Source organism: Aspergillus alliaceus, assembly GCF_009176365.1.
Source record: "Aspergillus alliaceus strain CBS 536.65 unplaced genomic scaffold BDW43scaffold_25, whole genome shotgun sequence".
In the NCBI taxonomy this organism is placed as follows: Eukaryota; Fungi; Ascomycota; class Eurotiomycetes; order Eurotiales; family Aspergillaceae; genus Aspergillus; species Aspergillus alliaceus.
The window spans coordinates 301304-322636 of record NW_022474708.1 but is presented as its reverse complement, the minus strand read 5'-3'; the positions used below and the strand labels follow the sequence as shown (position 1 = coordinate 322636).

Sequence of the window (21333 nt, the reverse complement as noted above, 5' to 3'; positions counted from 1 at the left end):
TACCTCTGGAGATACCGAGATAAATGGCACACCTGTAGGACAAAATCTCTCCGAGTTAACCAAGCGTTGACCGCCCTTTCTTTGGTCTCCTTCTCCCTGCTGGCACGCTTTACCCTGACCACATTGTCATCTCTTCGAGTTCTTGTCGCGGTCACACATTCCAATTCGCGTTTACGAGCGGCGCTTGTACCACTGTTACCTGAAGCTTGCGAGTTTCTTGATAGCTTCGGGAAGGTAGCTACGCTGCACTTAGGCAGCAGGTCCTTTAGCAGTACTGTGTTCTCCTTGATGGCTATCGCTTGGGCGGTGCTGTGAAAGTTCGCCCCCTACCAACAGACTAATTACTTGAGAGATATTGTGCTGGCTGGGCTGAGGTTCCCACGACGATGGGTTTGACGTTCAACATCTTTCGCATATTGGGTGATACTGCCCACATATCTTCGAAATGTATCTTGATATGGGCCATCCACCGCAATAAGAGCGCTGAAGGTCTGTACGCCACCGACAGTCCTTGGTCAGCATCATACTCACTTACTGCTTTTGTATGCCAGGCGTTTCGCTTCTTACGCAAGTGCTTTATGCGATGGTTTTCGTCACTCGCTATCTTGATTTATTCCGATTGGATGGGTGGAGGAGCTTCTATCTCGTGTTTTTCAAGTTCTTCTACATCCTCTCTTCTGGTTATATCATCTTCTTGATGATGAAGATGTTCCCTCGGACACGGGAAAGGGAGCGGGCGTGGAAGCTGGCTTTGGGTTCCGTCGCAGCATCTTTAGTTTTGGCACCCATTTTGACACGAATCTTCAATCACCCCTGGCCCTACCATTGGTTCACTGAGGTGGGTAGAGAACCAAGAGACATTATTCGCTTGAGGTCCACGCTAATAAACCGATGATCTTCACCCTATAGATATGGTGGGCGTTCTCAATCGTCCTGGAATCCGTTTGTGTGCTACCCCAGCTACTACTCCTACGACAGACCACCGTTCCCACCGTCATCGACTCCTACTACCTACTTACGTTGGGCTCTTACCGAGCATTCTACATTCTCAACTGGCTGTTGCGAGGTTTCGGGGAACACCACTGGGATCCGATTGCGGATATCTTTGGTGTCGTTCAGACCGCATTCTACATTGACTTCGCGTGGGTCTACTATACGCGGCAGCGCGTGAAGCTTCGCAATGGCGGCGTTGTGGACTCCGAGGATTTCCGGAACAGCTGGCTGGTGAACAAAGTGCTGACCTTCAGACAGCGACAAAGCGTCGATGAAGAACAGCACCTCCATAATGAAGGAGCGGAAGATGGACATGAGGCCGAAGGTGAACAGCCGAGAAATAACCGTTGGGGAGCCAGAGGGATTTCGATCTCAGCCGATGACACATTGAGTGAGAGTCGTCGACCCAAATCTAATAACACTAATGAGGGCGACGATCGGCTGGAGGGGTTCCTGGAGGACGAAGAGGACACTTGGGACGAGCATGCGAGCCAACAAGCGCAGCATAAGCGTTCGCCTGATGTGGCAGACAACCGTAATTGAGTTGTTCATCAGTGATGGAGAGGTTTTTCTTATAGAAAGAACTAAGGTTGACATGTGTGTTTGGATTCAGGATTGGGTTTGGGGGTTCGCGTCATCTAATCTGGAAAATTTTTTTTATCCTGTAGTAGGTAAATTGGCTTTGAATATTTTTTGAAGTAATTGTGATGGAGTGGTAATCATCGTGAAATTGTAGTGATACGGAATGATATACTATTTTTGGAGTGAAATCAGCCCTGCCAGGGCTTTGCAGACCCTGATTTGATAAATTTTGATAATAATCTGCATGGGCTGGAGGGGGAAAAGGCGGGAGGGTGGAGTTGGCAAAGGTAAAACAAAACTAAAAAAGAGTAAATTACAAAAAAAGACGACTATAATAATGAAAGAATGCCAATGAAATCAGAGTCACCTTAGGATGGGATATTGAAAGAAGCATTAATGAATGAGAACGTGGGAAAGAGGGTCCGCTGTTTCAAAGGGTTGCTCTGAGCCATGGCTGCGCCTTTTCATAGCCACGGGGCCCCCATATCGAGAGACCGTTGAGACTGCACCCATGTATGGGAAACAAAGGAAGGGGCCAAACTGAGGGCAATAATGCCTGATCAGCATTCGGAAGCCGGCTTTGTGGGAAATAGGTTCGCAAATCCCTGACCCATACTATTGTCTGGTAAGCAAGTACCGAGGAAAAGGGTTCAACTTCCACCTACTAGTAATGAAGTTTCTTACTACTTTGACTTAGTGCTATGGGCTGATGTTAATTTCAAATCCTTTTGCATTTTTAGCCCCAATCCTGTGACATCACGTGCCTGTCACCCATGGTGATTTCAGTTTTTGTTGACTTGATGTTCGAACGCAGTGGGAGGAGAGAAGAAGGGCTTTGAACAGAACATGTAAAAAAAAAAACATCAGCCTCAACCCAATCTGCGGTGCTTTGGGGGCCACAAGGAGAAGAGGAGAGGGGTAATGCGGTAATCCTTCATGATCTTTTTCCTTCTTTTTCGAAATTCCTTTTACTAGAACAAAAAGTAATAATAATAAATCCCCGTGATTGATCTGTTTAAGCGCTTGTGCTATTCCGAGAGATCCACCGCTGACGGTCTGGAAAAAAAATGGAGGGCTCAAAGCCAATCTCGGAACCACCCTCATCTTATCTGGCGCGTAACCAGTTGATATTGTCGGGAACATGTGGTTCTGGTTGGATCATTTGGATGCAGACTACCGGCAGGATTCTTGAGGATTACTAACTTATGTCTGGAGTCTGAATGAACTAAACTTTGCTAGACTCAACTGTTGAAAGAGTTGAGGTCAGTCATGGTGGTCAGAGCAGCAATATCCCCAGTCTTGTCAATCCCGCTAATTTTTGGCTAGTTCATCCCTAATCCACTGGGGATTTACAGCCGCAGCGACAGAGAAGCGCTTAATGACCCGCTCTGGTTCTCTCCCGTAGCATGCATCCCATGCCATTCCACCGCTCTTGTCGATGGGTTTAAGTGCAGATGGAGTCTTTACTCCGTAGTATTCGGCGTCTCTTTAGAGGGGAGAGGTATCTTCTAGTAGTAGTAGATCTGGAGTGCTCTTTTGATCCATCCATTCGTCCCGAACATGCCTAAGGAATCCTAGTTGATTATTGGGGCTACACTAGTAGCTTATCTATCAACCTCTCCGGTCCTTTTAGGCCTCTCCACTCACTTGTGCGTAAGTAGTAGTAGGTGGTAGCAGTAGTAGTAATAGGTTCCAGGCTAGAAGACATACTAGAAGGGCGTTTCGCCTGTATTTTGGGTTCGAGAATTCTGGCGTTCAAGTATTTATTTGTTTATTTTATATAACGATAATGATAAAAATTCTTCTTCTTCTTCTTCTTTTGTCTTTAATGACCATTCCTTTCAATTGAACTTTAAACATGATTTTATTTTAATTTATTCGAATCTAATTTTAATTTTTTCTATTTTTTTTTGACTTGAATATAATAAAATTTTCATGTCAGATTCAGCGCTAATTTTTCCACTTCGACCGTCATTTTAAATGCCTAGGATACGGCGGGCCGTACTAAGCACCGATCCCATTCCTTTGCTATGATGTCCAACCCACAGTTTCCACCCCTGGAGATCCAGAGCACTGGGACTACGATCGCAGGTGCTGCCTTGCCATCGAACAGCCATGTGGGCCTTTGAAATGCAAAGTCTGCGCCCCCGAAAGTTTGGGGGCTGGATTTCTCTTCCCCATGTCATGTCAAAGGATGAGCGATGGCTTTTCTAGGAAGCCAATGTCTTCTATCGGGATAAGTTGGCGCTTAAATGCAGGCTCGTCGTCAACTTTACACCTCTGGTTAAGAGCGAACTTGTACGGCACAGCGTGGTCGGCGGTATCTACACTTCTTTCGGAGCTCCCTAGACCTGTGAACAGGAAACAATCAAAAGACAAAAACGAAAAAAAAAAAAGGATTCGGGGTTCGGAATTCTAGCCTGCCTCGCAAGGCAGTCCGCCTCCCCTCGTTGTTCTCTACTAAGGGTTGTGATATGAACCTGCATACCATTGAGGTTAATACTTCATTTCTTTTTATCTATTTAATGCACCAAGTCTCTCCCCAGTTGTTGACTTGGCTTGTGAAGGAAGCTAGCTTTCATTGGCTCTTTTACCCAAAGGAGCTACTGCTTATATACCATCGACTTGGACCCCAATAAATACGTCCATCTTCATTTCCTTGCCGCCGTTGTTGTTTTACCTTCTCGGTCATTGTCTCATCAAACGTTTGGTCCTTCCGTCGCCATACACTATTGGTCCCTCCTGTCGGCTCGTTCCAATGTTTCCTCGGACACCCGGCGAGTATACCGGCCCAATGCCATATGAACAGGGCGGCCCTCATCCGGAAGAGGGGATGAACAACTACTATGAAACGATTCATTCTCAGTGGCCTGGGGTAGACGCTGTATGTATGAGCATGATAGCCACTCAGAGACGTCACATACTGACTCGCCCTGGCGCTCCACAGTCCCCGTATGGAGGCGTTCATCACCCTTACAGTTCCACGGCAGCTTTCCCCCCTACGGCCATCTTAACACCCATCAGCCTTCCCGACAGCTCCTTTGCACATGCCCGACCCAGTCCCGTTCTCAGTCATCACTCGCAAGAATATGTATATGGCATGGCCGAATCTGTCCCTCCACATGGGCTGGGTATCACCGCACCCTTCCCAAGTGATTTCCCTCGAACTGTTACTGCTAGTCTAGCCACTGTCCCAGACCCAGATTATGCCTTTAGTGGTGCCACCCTATCACCTCCACCACCTCCGGTCAAGCGGCCTCGGCGAAGTCCTAAACCAACCGTAGCAGCGCGTGAAGGGCCCGTTAGCATTCTACCTCATCCAGAAGGGCTCCAGCGATTGGAGCAGGAACGCCGGCGGGAACAAGTTGATCCTCATTCACACCAGCGTCCTCGGGCTCCAGGCCGAGGGCGGCGAGACCCGCAAGCAGAAGAAGAAGATGCATTTGTCGAACAGCTTCGCGAACAGAACCTGGCATGGAAACACATCCGGGAGATGTTTCGAGAAAAGTTCAACAAGGACGCATCAGAGGCTCGCTTACAGATGCGGATGCTGCGCAGGCGCAAGGAGCGCCTGGCTCGGTGGGATGAGAGCGATGTGAGTACGTACATCAAAAATTAAAAAAAAGCTACCTTCCTATCTTTTGCGGCTGCTAATGAACAGGCGGTCTAGGTTCGTCTGCTCATAAGAGCTAAAGATTATTGGGAAAGTGAAAAATATAACTTAATAGCACGAAAGGTGAGGCCTCCCACGAAGACAGCGAGTGGCCTTGATGATCTATCTGCTAATAACTACGGTATTTAGATGCGCGAGTTAGGGTCAACCAAGCCTTACACGGCACAACAATGCGAAGCACAGCTACAGTATCTAGATTCGCTTCGAGAACGAAGTGACACTTCGCTACCACGACTACCAGGCTCTCAACAAACCCGAAGACGAGCTATGATGAAAGGCCCTCGATGGATTGCCCGTGTTACGACAGCCTAGTTTTTTTCTTCTCTCTTTCTTTTCTCTTTTCTTTCTTCTACCTATTATTGTTCAGTTCTTCTTTCTCTTCAGCCGTTACACCCCCCTTTCTTTTAGATTCGAACTATTCCTGATCTGCGTGGGTATACTTGCAAGGATGGAGTTTTGATATCACGTTTATTGCATGACCAGCTAGCGTTTGTTTTTACCGTTTTTCTTATCTGCTTAGCCCATATTTTGTCTCAGATATTGGAGATATACCCTGACCGAGTCAGCAAATGAAAAGCACCAACTTTTTTCCAAATATATGTTTTAAAGGTCGAGAAAGAAAAAACCATGCTGCATACCCCAGTAGATTATTCAAAGAAAAGTACAACCACAACAAAGAAGACCTATCTACCAAAAATGTAAATCAGATCCCTAGAGGCACAACTTAAAATAAATTAAAAAAAAATCAAAGGTAAAGTAAAATAAAATAAAAAAGACATACGCTAAATTTTCAAAAAAAACTTTCGTCCACATGGTCTGTTCAACAACCATGCATGAGAACGAACGAAGAACAAGACAAAGAAAAGAGAGAGATAAAAAGGATTCACCCCCCAGCTCAACCGTTTAAACTTTAAGAAACAAGAATAATAATAATAATAATAATAATAATAATTATTATTATTAATTAATTAAAAAATAAACAAGGGAACCAAGATTGAAATTAAAATTAGCCCTGGAGTAGTATCACCTTGCTTAAACGATCTTCAGTGTCCAAGCCCTTCCTCTCTTTCTTTTAACCTTTTCCCAACACTAGCCGCCGTTCCAAGAACAAAGACAAGTTCACTGCTGCCGGTCGAGGAAGGAGCCGCCGGACGAGAATCCTTTCGACAGACCTAGGCGGATAGATTTCCAGAAAGTATAATTTGAATAGGGAAAAAGAAAAGGGGAAAGTATTTGTCAGTTCCATTCGTGGTATGACGTGGTGCGCTTGCATGCATACTTACTGTATGTATATACTATACTTTGTATACTATAGATATGTGGATGGTGTGTGTGTGTGTGTGTGTGTGTGTTTGTGTTGCGGGGGGGAAGGTGGTTGGGGTTTGTTGTACGAGGTGGTTAAATCTTTTATGTTCAATTTCGATTTCACTTTTATTTCTTATTTATTCCATGGGTACTCTGTAAAGGGTGTCTGACTCGTTGCGGCTGAACTCTGCATTTAATCTCGATGCATGTCTCAGACCTGACTCGCCGGAAAGGTGCCTTGCAGCCTGATCACTGGATCTACTTCAGTAATCCTAGGGTTTGGTTTATTGGACGTGCCGACTGCGGAAAATACGGCTATCTACTAACAAGTTTAGGTTATGCTTAACCCGCTACTATGCATGTTCCGATAGCATAAGTGGTTGTGGTTGCTTTATGCTCTCAGTCCTGTGCATATGTACATAAAGGTGGAAAAAGTTGAGACGCGAAATTGTCCAATGAAGGAGGTCGTCTATATCAGCCCAGATGCATGTCCTAAAGTTACATAAACACTTCCCGAAAATAGACATGGGAGATCTCGGAGACACCGGTGCCAGTCAGTTCAATTGGATATGTTTTTTGTCAGCCTTGGGGGTGGGATGATTTTCTCATTTCGAGTATAGTTTACGTTCCAAGTTGTATTATGTCTTTCCTATTTTCTTTGTCAGGTTTGATTTTTATTCCCCTGCCTAATCGTACATGTATGTCTCAGAAGGCAGAGGGTCAAATTAAAAATAAAATAAAATAAAATAAGTTGGAAACATCCAGAAGGGAAGGAGAAGAGGGAAAAAAAAAAAAAGTAACTCGTGACAGATCAGAGCTCGGCGCATAACCTAGTCCTAGGTATATACTGCGAGCTTACGATTTTACTCCGGACTTATGCAGCCACTCAATCATACTAGGGACGAAAATGGTTTAGTGTGCTGGGAGTGATCTTCATGCCGCAGCAGTACACGGGCCATTGGATCGGTCTCTTATTGATAAATTGGGGGAAAACAAAACAAATGGTTAAAATTAAAACTTCCAGGAACATGAATGACAGCTGTCAAATGCCGACTTACCCGCACGCGATGGGACCATTTTACATTTACTCTCTTGGCGTAACGATAGATGTTGCCTAAAGCTTACGCTATTTAAGATTCTCTTGATCTTTTGGAGAATGGCTGGGTCCCGATTGGTGTCAGAGAGAGCGGTTCTTTGAAATCTGGAGGCGGAATTGGGACCGCCAGCTTGTGCCTTGGCGAGGTTATATCAGCGTTCTTAAAGTTCGCGAGTGAGACACCGTGCTGGCGGCTTCTTTGTCGGGCTTGCACGGTGACCTCAGTTCATCAAGGAAATGAAGAGTAGAGAGAGTGTTGGTTTGCAATTGCCCAGGCAATTTTGCGCTCCGTTATGCTCTGTCACGGTCTCGACCTCACGACGAGGGGCCATGCTTCAATCTTGACATACGGTCTTATATCAGATGCCGTAGTTGAAGCTGTGACCTCAGTCGGATGTTCATACCAGAATAGGCATGACGAGAGACAGGCGGTCAACCAGTAACTTATTAATAGCATATGGTAAGTGCTTTGGCTGATACACTTGGGTTCCACGCCCTCTAATCCTCTTTAAGAGCTCGCTGATACATCAGCTCAGCATCCTTCATGCAACCTAGCCTGAGATGCAGTAATCCAAGGCTGTAAGCGGCGTCCACAGTGGAAGAGTCACCTTGCCCCCGTGCCCTTATATCCTTTGGTCGCTTTGCCAGATACTGCTGCTCAGCATCTTTCGTCCAGCCCTCTCGTGAAAGGAGTGTGCCGAGATTGTTAATAATATCCAGGGTGGATATGTGGTCCAATCCCCATGCCTCCTCCTTCCCTTCGAGAGCTCATTCATACATTTTCCGGGCTTCCTCAATCCGGCTCAGGTCTTTTACAGTACCTGGAAGTTGTTGGCCGTGTATATAGTAAGGATTTTATCTAGTCTCTAAGTATTTATACCCTTCGAGCGTTCGTTGATATCTCTGCTCAGGATATTGCATCCAGCCTTGTATCTTATAAAGTTCAATATCTTGGAGAGTGTCTTAAAGCTGATATATGATCTGGTCCCTAGGCCTCCCCATGCCCTTTCAGTGCTCGACGGTACATACGTTCTACTTTATGCATTAGGCCCTGTGTTGCGTAACGTATACCGAGGTTGTTAACAGTTGTACAGTACATGTACGGGTTGGCCCTAAAACCTTTTACATGTCTTTGAAGGCTCTTTCGAACATTTGCTAGGCTCTCTCCATCCGATATAGATCAGTATATAGCAATCCGAGGTTGTTCGTGGCGATGGGAGTATCTTTGTAATTGGGCCCCTTTCAGAGCTAGCTGGCATATTTGTCCTGTTTCGTCAATTCGACCTTGCACCCTATAAATCGAGCCGAGGTTATTCTTGACACCAAGTATCATATATGATTGGATCCACAAGTATGCTCTATGCCACACCTGTACACCTTCTCAACTTCTTTCATCCGACATAACTCAGTATACATTGCCCCTGAGAAATTGAAATTTTTCTTTCGGTATCTGAAAACCCGCTCCTCTACTCGTCAAGTTCCACGTATGATCGAAACGTGGTATCAGACAACGTTGCAACGCCCAACGTCTTTCGTCATCAGCAGATGGGGCTGCGCAACCTAAGACAGCCATAGCGAACTGGCGCATCTCCTCTTTGGTCCCCAATTGACCGTAGCACCAGTTATCAATAACCAGACGTAGCGTATAACACTTCCCAGTCCCCTTACGCACGGCCAATGAACAGTCCAAGAGTAGCCGGACCACCTCAGAAAAGGTCTAAGAGAGAAAAGCCAAGTAGAAACCTCGCCTCGTCTTTGCGCCACGAGAGACAGTAATTCGCGCCATAAATCGGTGTTGAGGCATGACGGTTGGAGGATGCTTCCTACGTGAGGATTGGCTTGTGTCACCTGCACAAACGAAACCTGCCATGTTGCGGGATACTACGCGAACAGTCGGGAAGTGATCTGGTCAGTCTAAAAAGTCGGTCAAAAGCCTTGCGACACAGTTAGTACAAGATACCTGTCCACTGGAATTTATGTTGTTTGAGGTAGGAGCCAGTTGAGGTCAAGGAGCAGATGGAGGACTAGACTGCTAGTTATTTACCATACAATTACATCCCTCCCAGCCATTGTATCCAATTAGCCGCGACTTTTAGCTTCGAATATTCAGTTTTGGGGGGGCTTTGAGCTGCTTCTTCCGATATTGGCTAAGTGTGGTAATCGAGGCGGTAATGAGATTGAGCCTCGAACAGCTTCAGGATAAATATCCATGATGTTATAAGCGTCACCGTCAATGGTTCGATGCGATTAGTCATGATCGACATGTATTTTATTTTCTACTGAGCCATTTCAAAACATCTTGGATGGCATCCTTAGGTCATTATATACAACATTCTGATATTGGCTTGGCGTTGGGTAACCAGGTAGTTATTCTCTTAGCTTCACGATACCATAGACATACCTTACACGCAAAACTTCGTCTCATACCCTGACATCGCACCTCTCCTCCAGCGTCTCTCCTTTTATTTCCCATACGAATCCTGCCCTCCTGAATTCCTGCCCGCCCGGGACCATGATGGACACCCTCTCCATCGCATTTCACCTGAACAAGATCCACCCCTCCCCTGCCGCCGCTCGTCCCCTTCAGTGAGGCAAATTACACCCTCGCTTTTAGCAGCAAGCAAGATCCTCAAGCCAGCAGAACCCAAAGCATGTGATTTTTCTCCTCCCAAGAGCAGAAGATGCGCTGGACAAGAGGGGCAGAGAGTATGTTGTAAGAACACGGACAGCGATCTTTACGAAACTGTTGGTAGAACTGAGGCTCAAGATGGAGGAGGGGGGTACGATCTCACCGATGGTATTAAAGAGTCGGAGATCTTTGTGTCTATGTTCCAGGGTTGGTTGGAAGGCAAGCAGAATGGTCCCTTTCTGGAGGGGGAAAAAGGTGGCATACGTGGGTTTTATACTGGTGACATGTTTGTTGTTGTGCTATCGATGTGATATGGAACTCTGGTGGGGAGATTATGGATGTGGAAGATTAAAGAGCTAAGGTGAGGAGAAGGGGAGGGTGATATCTCAGTAGATCAATATCCACGCGAAGAACAAGGATTTCCTGAAGGTATGATTCTCTAATGAATGAATCACTACGCGTTGGTATCTTGGTGGAGACAAGAAATGTTGCTCCCTGGTGGTGCCCCAGCTTGTCAAAGACATGAGATTTGCGGCCAATTGTCTTGCGACAGTCTATAATCAATCATATCCAAGTACCTTGACTCCGCGCACAGTTCAAAGGAACCAGTTACTTCGGTGAGGCAAATCCAATTAGTGCAAAGCCGTTAGCGTCAACCAACAGCTGTAAATATCTATCGTAATGTGAGAATATCCTCAACTACTTATCGGTCTGCATTTAATTCCCACACCTGCTAAACAGACAAATAAGCGATAAGGCTAATAGGGGAGTTGTAAGAGGGTGAGCCAAGAATCGGTAGGCGAAAGAGTTTTCCATATTGCATAGGATCGCGTTGCTTAAAGAAAGAAATAAGCAGAGGTGGTAAAGCTACAGCCAAAAAAAAAAGGGCAGAATGAGAGTTGATTCTGCGCCGGTTATTTTATTTTATATACTTTAGTTGTATCCAACTGACATCTCTTAAACCCCTGATGGTCTAGTTGGATATGACGCTCGGCTGTAATGGAGAAGTCTCATGTAACCGAGAGGTCGCTGGCTCGATTCCGGCTCGGGGGAGAAGTGATTTATTTTTAGGTTTTTGTTAACCCTCTATCTAGTTAGAAAATCGCTGTTCGTTTTAGAAATTTCCTCTTCTGTTCTCAGATATCTATCTCATCGCAATGGCATCCATATTTCAGCCGAAGACCCCTCCAGCTACTGTTTCATCAGTCAGCCCGACTTACAACTTTAGTTGACATACGGTACGATAGTAGACAACCGAAGGATATATAGAGAATGATCTAGCAGGAAGCATTACGGTAAGGCCAAAATACGTATCAAAATTCAATTGGCTTTGAATTCTAGCAGTGACTCTTCCTTCCATTAGGATAGGTAGATGAGAAAACAGGCACTCTGACGGGGTTGGAATTAGCACTGTGGGGTAAACCAGGAAACAAAAAGAAAAAAGTAATCTCGCTCCCCCGAGCCGGAATCGAGCCAGCGACCTCTCGGTTACATGAGACTTCTCCATTACAGCCGAGCGTCATATCCAACTAGACCATCAGGGGCTACTGAGACATTTAGTTTCTCTCTATTATGATATATAACCCACATAGTCTATCTTGAGAACAACAATCAACAAACCTGTGAAATGAAAGCGGGGCAAACAATGTTGGTTGACAGGAAAGAGGACTACTGAACACGTATTAAGTTTATAAATAATGATATGATGGATTGTAGTTGTAAGGGACTCTGGCTGAATCAAATAGTTGATTAGGTAGTTCTACCACGAAGAGGCTAAGCTAAAGAGAGGAAAAGAAAAGAAAACGTGAAGCTATTGTGTTGTGTTGCCGTCATCAAGGGTCACGTGACTACCACACATTCACTGGTTGCCTGAACCTCTATCCGTGACAGTGGTAATAGTTTGAAATAAATGGTATCAGCCCAGCCGGACCCGTTGTCTCTAGGAAAGGTGTCTCGATACTAGAATAATGTAGGGACCGATAACGAAATCGGCTACTGCATATCATAGCCTGATTATGGCGCCGTTCACGAGAACAGAGTCATGATGATTTATAGGGAGGACGTTATTTATACGTTAACTTGACTAGCTTACACTAAGAAGAGCCCCTGATTCTCCATTCTTAACTTCTTATCTAATACTTATTCCCTGTAACAGTATCTTTTTGTTGAGCTGTTTAGCTATATTACCATGAGCTTGTTGGTAGATCGTTCAATAGAAACCCAGCCCTCTGCTCCTGCCACCTGCGGCGCCGTAGCACGCTATTCCCCTACTACCTGCGGCTCTCTGAGCTGCAATTAACACAATCAGTGAATGAACGGTAGTCATATGACCCTTGATGACGGCAACACAACACAATAGCTTCATGTTTTCTTTTCTTTTCCTCTCTTTAGCTTAGTCTCTTCGTGGTAGACTACCTAATCAACTATTGATTCAGCTGAGTCCCTTACAGTCAGATCATAGATACAAATCTCTATACGAAACACCCTGTCTTCCTAACTGTTAGGGCCTAGGCCTAACCCTGCCTGAGGCACCAAGTCTGCTCTATTCACTGTTGATCCGATCCTACAACACAAGATCCCACAGTTTCTGTACAATAGAATTCTTTCTCTCTTCCTTCTCTATGTTTGATGTTTCGTTAGATCGCCACGTTAGATATAAATGATATTATTTTCCAACGTGTATAGGATCATCACAGCCACTTTAGATATAATTCATATATATTATCAAGGTGTACAAAATCATCACTCTAACAGGGAAAGTAAAGTAAAAAGGCGACTCATATATACTCCAGATACAGGCCAAAAGTAATGGTATCTTCAAAAGAATAAAAAAATGGGTCAATTTTCCCCCGAGCCGGAATCGAGCCAGCGACCTCTCGGTTACACGAAGTGTTACTTCCATTACAGCCGAGCGTCATATCCAACTAGACCATCAGGGGTTTAGAGACGTCTGGTCTTCCTAGATTTGGCTACATAAGCAATTTATTTTTGGAAAGTTACTACTGTCCAGGCATATGTTGTATATGTATAGCAAATAGACCACGCTATGTTCGATGGTGCTACATTCAATGATCCCGCCTTGCTGATTTTTGGATCTCCGTCGTGCTTGTTCTCTTCTCAACACTCCGAAATATTCTCTTACTGCTTGCCTCGTCGATAAAAGTCATCAAAGTCATAGCTCAAGAAAGGTGCGCCACATCTACCCAGATCATAAGGTAGTTTTCAGGTTAGGGAATCACATAAAGACAGCACTAGTTCTCTTGTCCGGAACACAAATACCGCGACAATTGTGATGAAGACTGAAGAGAGGGAAGAATTTTGAGTTAAAAGATCAAATGTAAAAAGCACATTATCTGCTTTGTGTATATGGGCTTTGAGTTCGCAGTGATGGCGGGGGCAGCGCCTATACCCGTTAGTTGAGGATTTTGTAGCTACTCTGTTATTATCAATACTCATATCTCCACAACAGGACTATTGCTCTGTTCACGTCTTCCCCTGCTATGGCTGTAAGGCAACGTTCCAAACTGCCGGCGGTCTAGTGGACTATGTTGAGACTGAGTAGTGTCCTGGGATTGATTGGGTGCATCTTATCCAGGAGTAGCCGAAGGAGTTGGATGATAAAAGTAGCCCTCAATGCTGGTGATAGAGCGTTATGGTGCGTGACCCCTGTTTAGAATGACCTGGATGATATTGATTACGAGGAAATGTAGTACTGCGTTGGCTAACGAGGAAGGACTGAACAAACGACTGAAGCCTGAACAGCACCATCCTACTGCTAGTTTTTCGGCTATGCTTGTCCTCAAGCACTGACCTATGGTTGGGATGGTGTATAAAGGGATGATCTCATGGCTTAGTTTGAGTAGGGCATCTCCTTAGGCATGGTAAAGGAGCCTGATGAACCCATTTCTGATTTTTTAGTATGATCTTGTCCATTCTGCATTAAAACATCTAAAGCAGGATGACTATCCTGATGTTGGGTAGAAGATAAGACTCTACTATGTTCCTTAGTTTATTTATAGGCAGGTATTTTTGATCCTGTAGTCAAAACCTCGCTTTTTTCAAATGATTGAGATGTACACACTGGAGAACAGTTATTTAGCGGATATAAGAGGGTATGTTAGTAGTACTATCAAATGAGGCTCCTCCTGTCGTTGACTATATCCGTCTTCTTGACCAGATGCCCTATGTGTCTTTATCATTTCATAGCTGCGGTTGCGACATCCGCGATACCCAGGTATATAGCCAGATCGTGGATAAAGTCACTGGTGGAATTATCAAGCTGTGGATACAACGAAGGCAGCACAGTTAAGTACGAGGCTGACAGGTTAGAACTGTATGGTGCTCCTGAGACCATCACTGTTGGTGCAAACCAGCCCGAGGTGGTATTCTTTTGAGAACAAGGCACTTTTGGTATTCCATTCTGCACCCACCCCTTTCATCTGCCTTTTAGAGGACAGACCCTCATGATCCTAAACGGCCAGTTGTAACATAAATTCTTCAGATTAGTAGCATTTTACCAAGAACGTAGTCGACGCGGCAAGAATTGGCTATATATATGACAAACTTGAGGTGCACATAATGTGATTCCCACTATGTAGACTCAACTAGCAGAGTAATTATTGCAAATGCAAGAGGCACTAAAACATTGATCAATATCACATAAACGGGTATAACTTATAGCCACAGGGTCATCGTACTCCGCGTGACTTCCAGCGTGTATAAAATCTACACTCAACTAGAAACACTCCTCATAGTACTCGAAAATAGCAGACCAGCACGCTTAATCCGGTCATTTCTGATCTATAACCAACACCACACAAAGACAGTGGCGGTAGAAGAACCTAAGAGTGGAAAAATGCACAGATGAGACCAGCGGCACATCAAACTTTTGAATATCAGACAAGGATGCACCACAACCTTCCAACGTATCCTAGCCCTTAGGTAGCTAATAGCACTATTATCACCTCCCGTCAGATCTTCTAGTACTTAGTATAATATACAAGCTCTGTGCTGATGGTCTGTAAGCTTTGGGTAAGCTTTTGGTGTATGGGCGGTGTCTCTGTTTTGTGGGTTTTCTACTAGCTATGAGATGAGACAGTCAGTTCAATTGCTCATTTCATGTCATTGTTAGTATTAGACTTACTATATACAGACCTTAACTGAACTTCGGAAGACTTTATAGCATTTCCAAAGTTTCCTTTGCCCTCCTCTTCCTTCTTTAACCTCTCTCTAAGCCACCCAGATCCTCACCTGAGTCTTATATGGTCTCGCTAAAAACAATTAACTTTACTTCTTCATCTGGAGGACCAAGGGATTACCTTTTAAAAAATTATCACAGTAACCAATTCTTCTGGCGCTTACTTAAAAGGATTTAGAACGATTTTAAGTAGTCAGGGTACCTTATCTGTATTGTAGACGGGTGGTTCTTTATAGCCCAGATTATGTGTCGACACCCGGTGAAGATTAAGACAATGGCATCCACTAGCACCTCAATTCTCTTGAACCTGATAATTTTGGGTTAGGGCTAGGACCGTCAGCGCTTTGTTCTTTGTTCTTTGTTCTGCCTGGTATGCATGGTTCTCTTTGCTCGTAGCCGTCTAGGTTTCAAAACAAGTTTTCCAAAAACGTATAAAGAGTGAAGGGTTGAGTATAAGTATATTGTATTGGCTCAGGCACCCCAGGCCACGCACTTAGATAGGCCTAGCGCTCTGCCTGTACCTTTTGCCTGCGCACATTCATGTAGATAATTCCTTTCCTTCCGTAGCGGGCAACGGGCAACCAATCTTTCCAGTTTCGTTATATAATGTAACATATGTAGCGATCTGTTTTGCGATGTTACTTACCCCGGCCGTGACTTTCTAGTAATCAATCTTTATCAACAGCCTGGACAAGAATTTACCTATCAGGCCTCAAAAAAAGCGACTCTGCGTCTGCTAAAGTTGCAAGCCCCTTATATGTACCTGCAAAATGGCGCACAGCTGGCTAAGTGAGGCAACAGTTACACTTAAGGACTTCCAGAACGAATTTCCGCGTGAATTTCGCGCCTACTCCTCTCTTTTGCTCTGATTCGTACCCTTTCTTGTGGATTTTGATATCGGTATCCACCAAACTCCCTACCCAATGATGAACAGTACGAAAGCCGTGACGAAGAGCGCGTTCGACACTCAATAATGCTCGGGTTGCTGGAAGACTTCTGGGATGTGCACTGGGTGGTTGAGCCAAATGCAGAGACCATTAACGATGTTGTGTATTATGGTTTTCGGTAAAAGTTCCCTACTGGTATATGGATAGGCAAACAACAAGGGAGTCGTCGAACCTGGAAAGAGCGGAGGATGTCAAATCTCGAGAACAAAGGGGTCGGAAACTCCGTCAAACGTTCGATGAAAACCTCCGTCCAAGTTCAGAAGACCAATGAGAGGCACTACGGCAAAAGATCGAAAAGAAGACTACTAGAAGGAAGTAAACGGAAGGTGTGATAAAGAACGTACCAGCCCGACGGAATGAGGGGGTCACTTAACATGAATCAAGATGATCCTGCGCATCAACAGCCTCCTTCGGAATCTGAAAACATACAGAGAACAGAAGCAGTGGGCATTCCTATTGTTCTTGAAAGGCTTGGCCCTGTCGACCGAGAGGTATCCTAGATACTATAACGAACAAGGTTTAGGATGAAAATCAATCCCGCCATGGCAGGTTCCTGGGAACCGGTACAGGGTGTAACCTCAAGGCCATCCTAGAGGGTAATCTCAATCTATGGGACTGGGACGTTTGATCTAAGCAGGTGATCTGCTGTCTTACTCTTATTGATATGTACATATACTGAATAGATTTCTGCAGTCTGATCCAGAGCAATAGTATAGATATTCCAGGTGACTCGTGCGTACACGCATATCCTCTACCGAAGAAGCAATCCAGAACGCTTTTGACTATATGTGGGACAAGCATAGGTATAAACGGTGAGAATATCAATTCACAATGATAAATGGCATAGACGAGCAAATCCTAGTCTACACTATCATGTTCGGGATTCAGCTGATGATATAGAATCGGTATTTATTACTTTTGCAAAACACCGTGTTATGTAGGAAATTGCTTTTGAGGAAGGTCTGATTATATATCCTTAGTTTTCAAGAAATGTGGATGGCTTGTGCCTTCCAAACAATGACACCCAAACCTGGCAGAGTATCTTCCTAATGGTGCAAACCAGGCATGGGCTGGTTTACATTTAAATCTTGTGCCACCAATATGGCAAGGTTTTACAGATGATATATCTGCATTAAATGAGGTCATTGGAGGAACCGAAGCTTTTGAAACGCTTATTAACTCATCAAATCCAGCTATCAAAACCTGGGCATGGGATCTTCAACACGTCTTTAATAATCTTCGAACCCCCCCTGATTCAATTCACCGGACCTACTACTTCAGCATTATGCTTCGAAATCGCAATCTAGCCGAAGAGGCTAGTAGTGAAAGAAAGATAGCGTTTCTACGGAGTATCTTGTCTGAAGGTATAACAAGGAAAGTTATCGGTGGAGAGGGTACGCAAGGTGCGCACCATGTCAGCTGTAGTAGCTTTGAGTTTACTATATCTAGGCAATTTCAGTTAGGAATTCAAGTTGGGGACCAAGTCTAACTGCAATTTCATCTTACTGAACACCAAATTCTGAGACGTACGCAACCAGTGCATTATCTCACTATCCAGCTAGTCGATTGGTAGTGCCGATTAAAGGTCGAAGAGTCAATGCTGAATACTGTATTTGGCACAAGAATCCCGGCGAAAGAGCCGTAATGAAAATGAATGGTTTGGTTGATGCTCTAGAGGGGGTGTCTGAAAAAAAGCAAACAAATGCCTAGGCGATGCTACGTGACGAGACAACATGGGACGTTAGAAAGAAGTCATGCGTAAAATACTGAAGATGAGAAGTTATGACATCTACATTGAACAATCTCATAGTGCTTTTCCAGTCCCCTGGAACTAGAGGGAAGGAAATAAGGAGAAGGGAGGGGAAGGAGAAACCAAAGGATAATAAACTATAGAGATCCAAAATGTCTTGGACTTTGGTCAATATAGTGCAGAGGGCATGGAGGTAGCCAACAAAGGCCTCGGCGATGAGAGGGTGTAAGGTAGCAATAGAAAAAGGATGTTAACTATCACGGATAGAGGTTTAGACAATCGGTGAAGTGAGTGATAGTCATGTGACCCTTTGTCTATAAGGGCAATACAACATGATGGCTTCATACTTTCTTTTCTTTTTCTCTCTTTAGCTTAGTCTCTTCGTGATAGACTACCTAAGCAACTATTGATTTAGTTAGAGTTCTTTATATTGACGCTTAGACTTCGAGTGGAGGGTATTGAAAGATCTATAATGCATATTTGTAGAACCAGGGGCTTATGGCCATATACCATGGAGTATAGAACTAAAGCTAAGTGAATTCTGCGGTTCAACAGGTAGAGGAACAGCTATTGATATGGCTTGAAGTTGGAAACAGTCAAAAGCCATAGATGGCATAAGGTTAAGCATAAGGTTGTCGATTATAGTAAGCGAAGAGATAAGTCTAGGCACCTCCAAACCCCTGATGGTCTAGTTGGATATGACGCTCGGCTGTAATGGAAGTAACACTTCGTGTAACCGAGAGGTCGCTGGCTCGATTCCGGCTCGGGGGAAAGAGATTCATTTTTTTTTTAGTCTTTCAATTTTATGCCCCAAATCCTCATAGGCTAGCTAGCTAGCCCTTCCTTACCTTACTTAGATGTTCCAAATCAGGGTATCAATCATAGAAGATAAAAATTTACGAGTAATGTGTGATATATTCTCAGATCTCTCCAACATACAAAACCAAGTAGATGGATCGATTGGACTTACGTATCTGAGCAATAGATATGAGCCTAGACAAAGATATTATAGTAGAGGGATAACAATGTACGGAGTATAGTAAATAGAGATTGATTCTCGTCTTCTTGTCTAAGAATTAACAAGCTATCGTATGTTGGGTGCTTCTGATTATGGTGTAGAAAGGTTGATTCCTTTAAGCTGCAGGAGCAGGATGTTGCTAAGTTCTACTTACAAAGCGGTGAAAGGGGCGGTACAGCAAGGTAGGCAGAAAGGAACGGGAGCGACACGGAGACATAAGGAATAGAACGCAACATCGTATCCCTCGCAACCAAGCCGAGTAGTTTAGTCGAAACCGACTATACTATCTGGCCATGCCTGATATCTGAGTCCGATTTTGTGTACGAAGGACAGGGTTATGAACGCTCCAGGGAGTCAAAAAAAAAAGTATGTTTTCTCGGTATCGAGAGTGAAAAATAAAAAAGAAAAAGATTTCCTGTCCCCCGAGCCGGAATCGAGCCAGCGACCTCTCGGTTACACGAAGTGTTACTTCCATTACAGCCGAGCGTCATATCCAACTAGACCATCAGGGGTTAAGATGAAATCATTTCTGTATTCTTGTTCTAATCAACATAATTACACTGAAAGTTGTCAAAATATCTGAATATTCAAAAAAGTTACCTTGTCCCCCGAGCCGGAATCGAGCCAGCGACCTCTCGGTTACACGAAGTATTACTTCCATTACAGCCGAGCGTCATATCCAACTAGACCATCAGGGGTTAGGTGATGTCACACATTTTATGATTTTGGCTATATAAACCAAAATATGAGTTCCGGACAGCGAGCAGAGCCTACGTACTATCCTATGATTCCTATCATACACCAGCGACCTAGAACCACGGAAATCCAAGTGCATCGCTTCTAAATCCCCGATAGAATAGAAAACATTTACTAGATCTTTCGATAAGATGGCAAAACTAGTCACCTGTGGAGTCCCGAATCTCTTATCTGTGATTTCACTCCAGTTCATGATTGATCCTGGATACTTTATCAATTTATTGTAATTACTTTAAATGAGAATAATATGGCGCTCTTGATACTGTACTAGGAGCAGCTATTTCTACTAGGTGTAGAAGAAAGCCATTGTATCGGCTTGTTTCTGATAGCCTGCTGTACATCTGGGTATTCGGGCTGGAGCTCTGCGACCAGTAGCTGTACTTGCGTAGCGAGAGTCAAACCTGAATGCCAGAATCCACTGGAATTCAGTAACGAGGTGTCGCAACGCCGTGAGGTGACCTAATCCGAGGTCCGGTAGAAGTTCGACAACTAATCTATGAATAGCTCAAGTCCAAATGGCCAAGCCTACCAAGTACGTATACCGTGGGTGATCACCTGACGAACGATTTCTCACACAGCAACCATATTACAAATGAAGCCATAGAGCCACAGACAATTCGAATTATATAGAAAAATTTTGGATTATATAAATTAAGCTTAATAAGAAGCTATATATTACTTTTAATTATCCCGAAAGCGCTTTGGTAGCCGAATCTGCCGTCCTCGACGATTTTGCACTGTAGGGGCGTCTTCAACAACAGCAGCAGTTAAATAACCAGTATCTTCATGATCCTCAGCTATAAGAGATTTAGGGAGTTTATTCTTGCCTTTCTAACCTGCTTAAAGTCATTTTGAAGCTGGATATCAGCTTCTTTAGCTAGGCGCTCCTCCTCCTTTTGAAGCTTTTTTTGCTCTGCTTTCATGATACATAGTTCTCTATTAGATTCCCTGATTTCCTTTCTTTCTTCAATTAAGCGTTGCTTTGATTCCCTAACCTGCGTCCGGCATAGCTTTTCTTCCTCTTTTGTGGTCTTAGCAAGCTGTATTGCTTGTTCTTTTGCTGCTTGAAGATCCCGAGCTTGCTGTATTTTCTTAGGAGAATAGAATATTGCATTTCCATTCTCAGATGATTGCAATTGAAGCTGTAGTGGTTTTCCTCGCTGGCGCTTCTTTTGTTCATTCCGTAAGGCATTCTCAAGGCCCTTATTCTGAAGCTTAAGCAGAATATTCTCTGTAGAGAGATAATGTATTGTACTGCCTAATTTTTTAGCATTTTGATCATAAACGTCAGAGACAACCTGCTTGAGAAGCCTTTCAATCCTTCTCCAGTCTTCTGCCTGTAGAATAGAGCGTGATGACTCACTAGAAGAGAGACTTCGATCTTCCT

General features: G+C 44.2%; 6 protein-coding genes and 6 non-coding genes across 12 annotated transcripts; 6 read left to right on the top strand and 6 right to left on the bottom strand.

Moving 5' to 3' along the window:
* Positions 1 to 228: 228 nt before the first annotated feature.
* Positions 229 to 1752, top strand: BDW43DRAFT_99252 (ER lumen protein-retaining receptor). The gene is made up of 3 exons (XM_032050821.1): positions 229 to 489; positions 552 to 838; positions 910 to 1752. Exons 1-3 carry the CDS (start codon positions 387 to 389, stop codon positions 1534 to 1536), a joined length of 1017 nt encoding a protein of 338 aa, XP_031899786.1. The 5' UTR covers positions 229 to 386; the 3' UTR covers positions 1537 to 1752.
* Positions 1753 to 2247: 495 nt separating this feature from the next.
* On the bottom strand, positions 2248 to 2942 carry BDW43DRAFT_99248 (uncharacterized protein). The gene has a single exon (XM_032050820.1). The coding sequence runs from the start codon at positions 2716 to 2718 to the stop codon at positions 2332 to 2334; it is 387 nt and encodes a 128-aa protein (XP_031899785.1). The 5' UTR covers positions 2719 to 2942; the 3' UTR covers positions 2248 to 2331.
* A 1391-nt stretch (positions 2943 to 4333) lies between these two features.
* On the top strand, positions 4334 to 5194 carry BDW43DRAFT_300700 (uncharacterized protein; the record flags this gene model as incomplete). The annotated part of the gene is made up of 2 exons (XM_032044943.1): positions 4334 to 4450; positions 4487 to 5194. The coding sequence occupies 2 exons, from the start codon at positions 4334 to 4336 to the stop codon at positions 5192 to 5194; spliced, it is 825 nt and encodes a 274-aa protein (XP_031899784.1).
* Positions 5195 to 6510: 1316 nt separating this feature from the next.
* Positions 6511 to 7341, top strand: BDW43DRAFT_278047 (uncharacterized protein). The gene has a single exon (XM_032042123.1). It carries the CDS (start codon positions 6520 to 6522, stop codon positions 6721 to 6723), a length of 204 nt encoding a protein of 67 aa, XP_031899783.1. The 5' UTR covers positions 6511 to 6519; the 3' UTR covers positions 6724 to 7341.
* Positions 7342 to 7596: 255 nt separating this feature from the next.
* On the bottom strand, positions 7597 to 8572 carry BDW43DRAFT_278045 (uncharacterized protein). Its single transcript, XM_032042122.1, has 2 exons — positions 8163 to 8572; positions 7597 to 8109 (listed from the first exon to the last, which is right to left on the bottom strand). The coding sequence occupies exons 1-2, from the start codon at positions 8193 to 8195 to the stop codon at positions 7951 to 7953; spliced, it is 192 nt and encodes a 63-aa protein (XP_031899782.1). The 5' UTR covers positions 8196 to 8572; the 3' UTR covers positions 7597 to 7950.
* Positions 8573 to 11240: 2668 nt separating this feature from the next.
* BDW43DRAFT_t136 lies at positions 11241 to 11331 on the top strand. Its single transcript has one exon. It is a non-coding gene; the product is annotated as a tRNA-Tyr (tRNA).
* Positions 11332 to 11731: 400 nt separating this feature from the next.
* BDW43DRAFT_t135 lies at positions 11732 to 11822 on the bottom strand. Its single transcript has one exon. It is a non-coding gene; the product is annotated as a tRNA-Tyr (tRNA).
* Positions 11823 to 13123: 1301 nt separating this feature from the next.
* On the bottom strand, positions 13124 to 13217 carry BDW43DRAFT_t134. The gene has a single exon. It is a non-coding gene; the product is annotated as a tRNA-Tyr (tRNA).
* Positions 13218 to 17785: 4568 nt separating this feature from the next.
* Positions 17786 to 18362, top strand: BDW43DRAFT_278043 (uncharacterized protein). The gene is made up of 2 exons (XM_032042121.1): positions 17786 to 17861; positions 17953 to 18362. Exons 1-2 carry the CDS (start codon positions 17835 to 17837, stop codon positions 18130 to 18132), a joined length of 207 nt encoding a protein of 68 aa, XP_031899781.1. The 5' UTR covers positions 17786 to 17834; the 3' UTR covers positions 18133 to 18362.
* A 487-nt stretch (positions 18363 to 18849) lies between these two features.
* BDW43DRAFT_t137 lies at positions 18850 to 18943 on the top strand. Its single transcript has one exon. It is a non-coding gene; the product is annotated as a tRNA-Tyr (tRNA).
* Positions 18944 to 19608: 665 nt separating this feature from the next.
* On the bottom strand, positions 19609 to 19702 carry BDW43DRAFT_t133. The gene has a single exon. It is a non-coding gene; the product is annotated as a tRNA-Tyr (tRNA).
* Positions 19703 to 19794: 92 nt separating this feature from the next.
* BDW43DRAFT_t132 lies at positions 19795 to 19888 on the bottom strand. Its single transcript has one exon. It is a non-coding gene; the product is annotated as a tRNA-Tyr (tRNA).
* Between the last annotated feature and the right edge of the window lie 1445 nt (positions 19889 to 21333).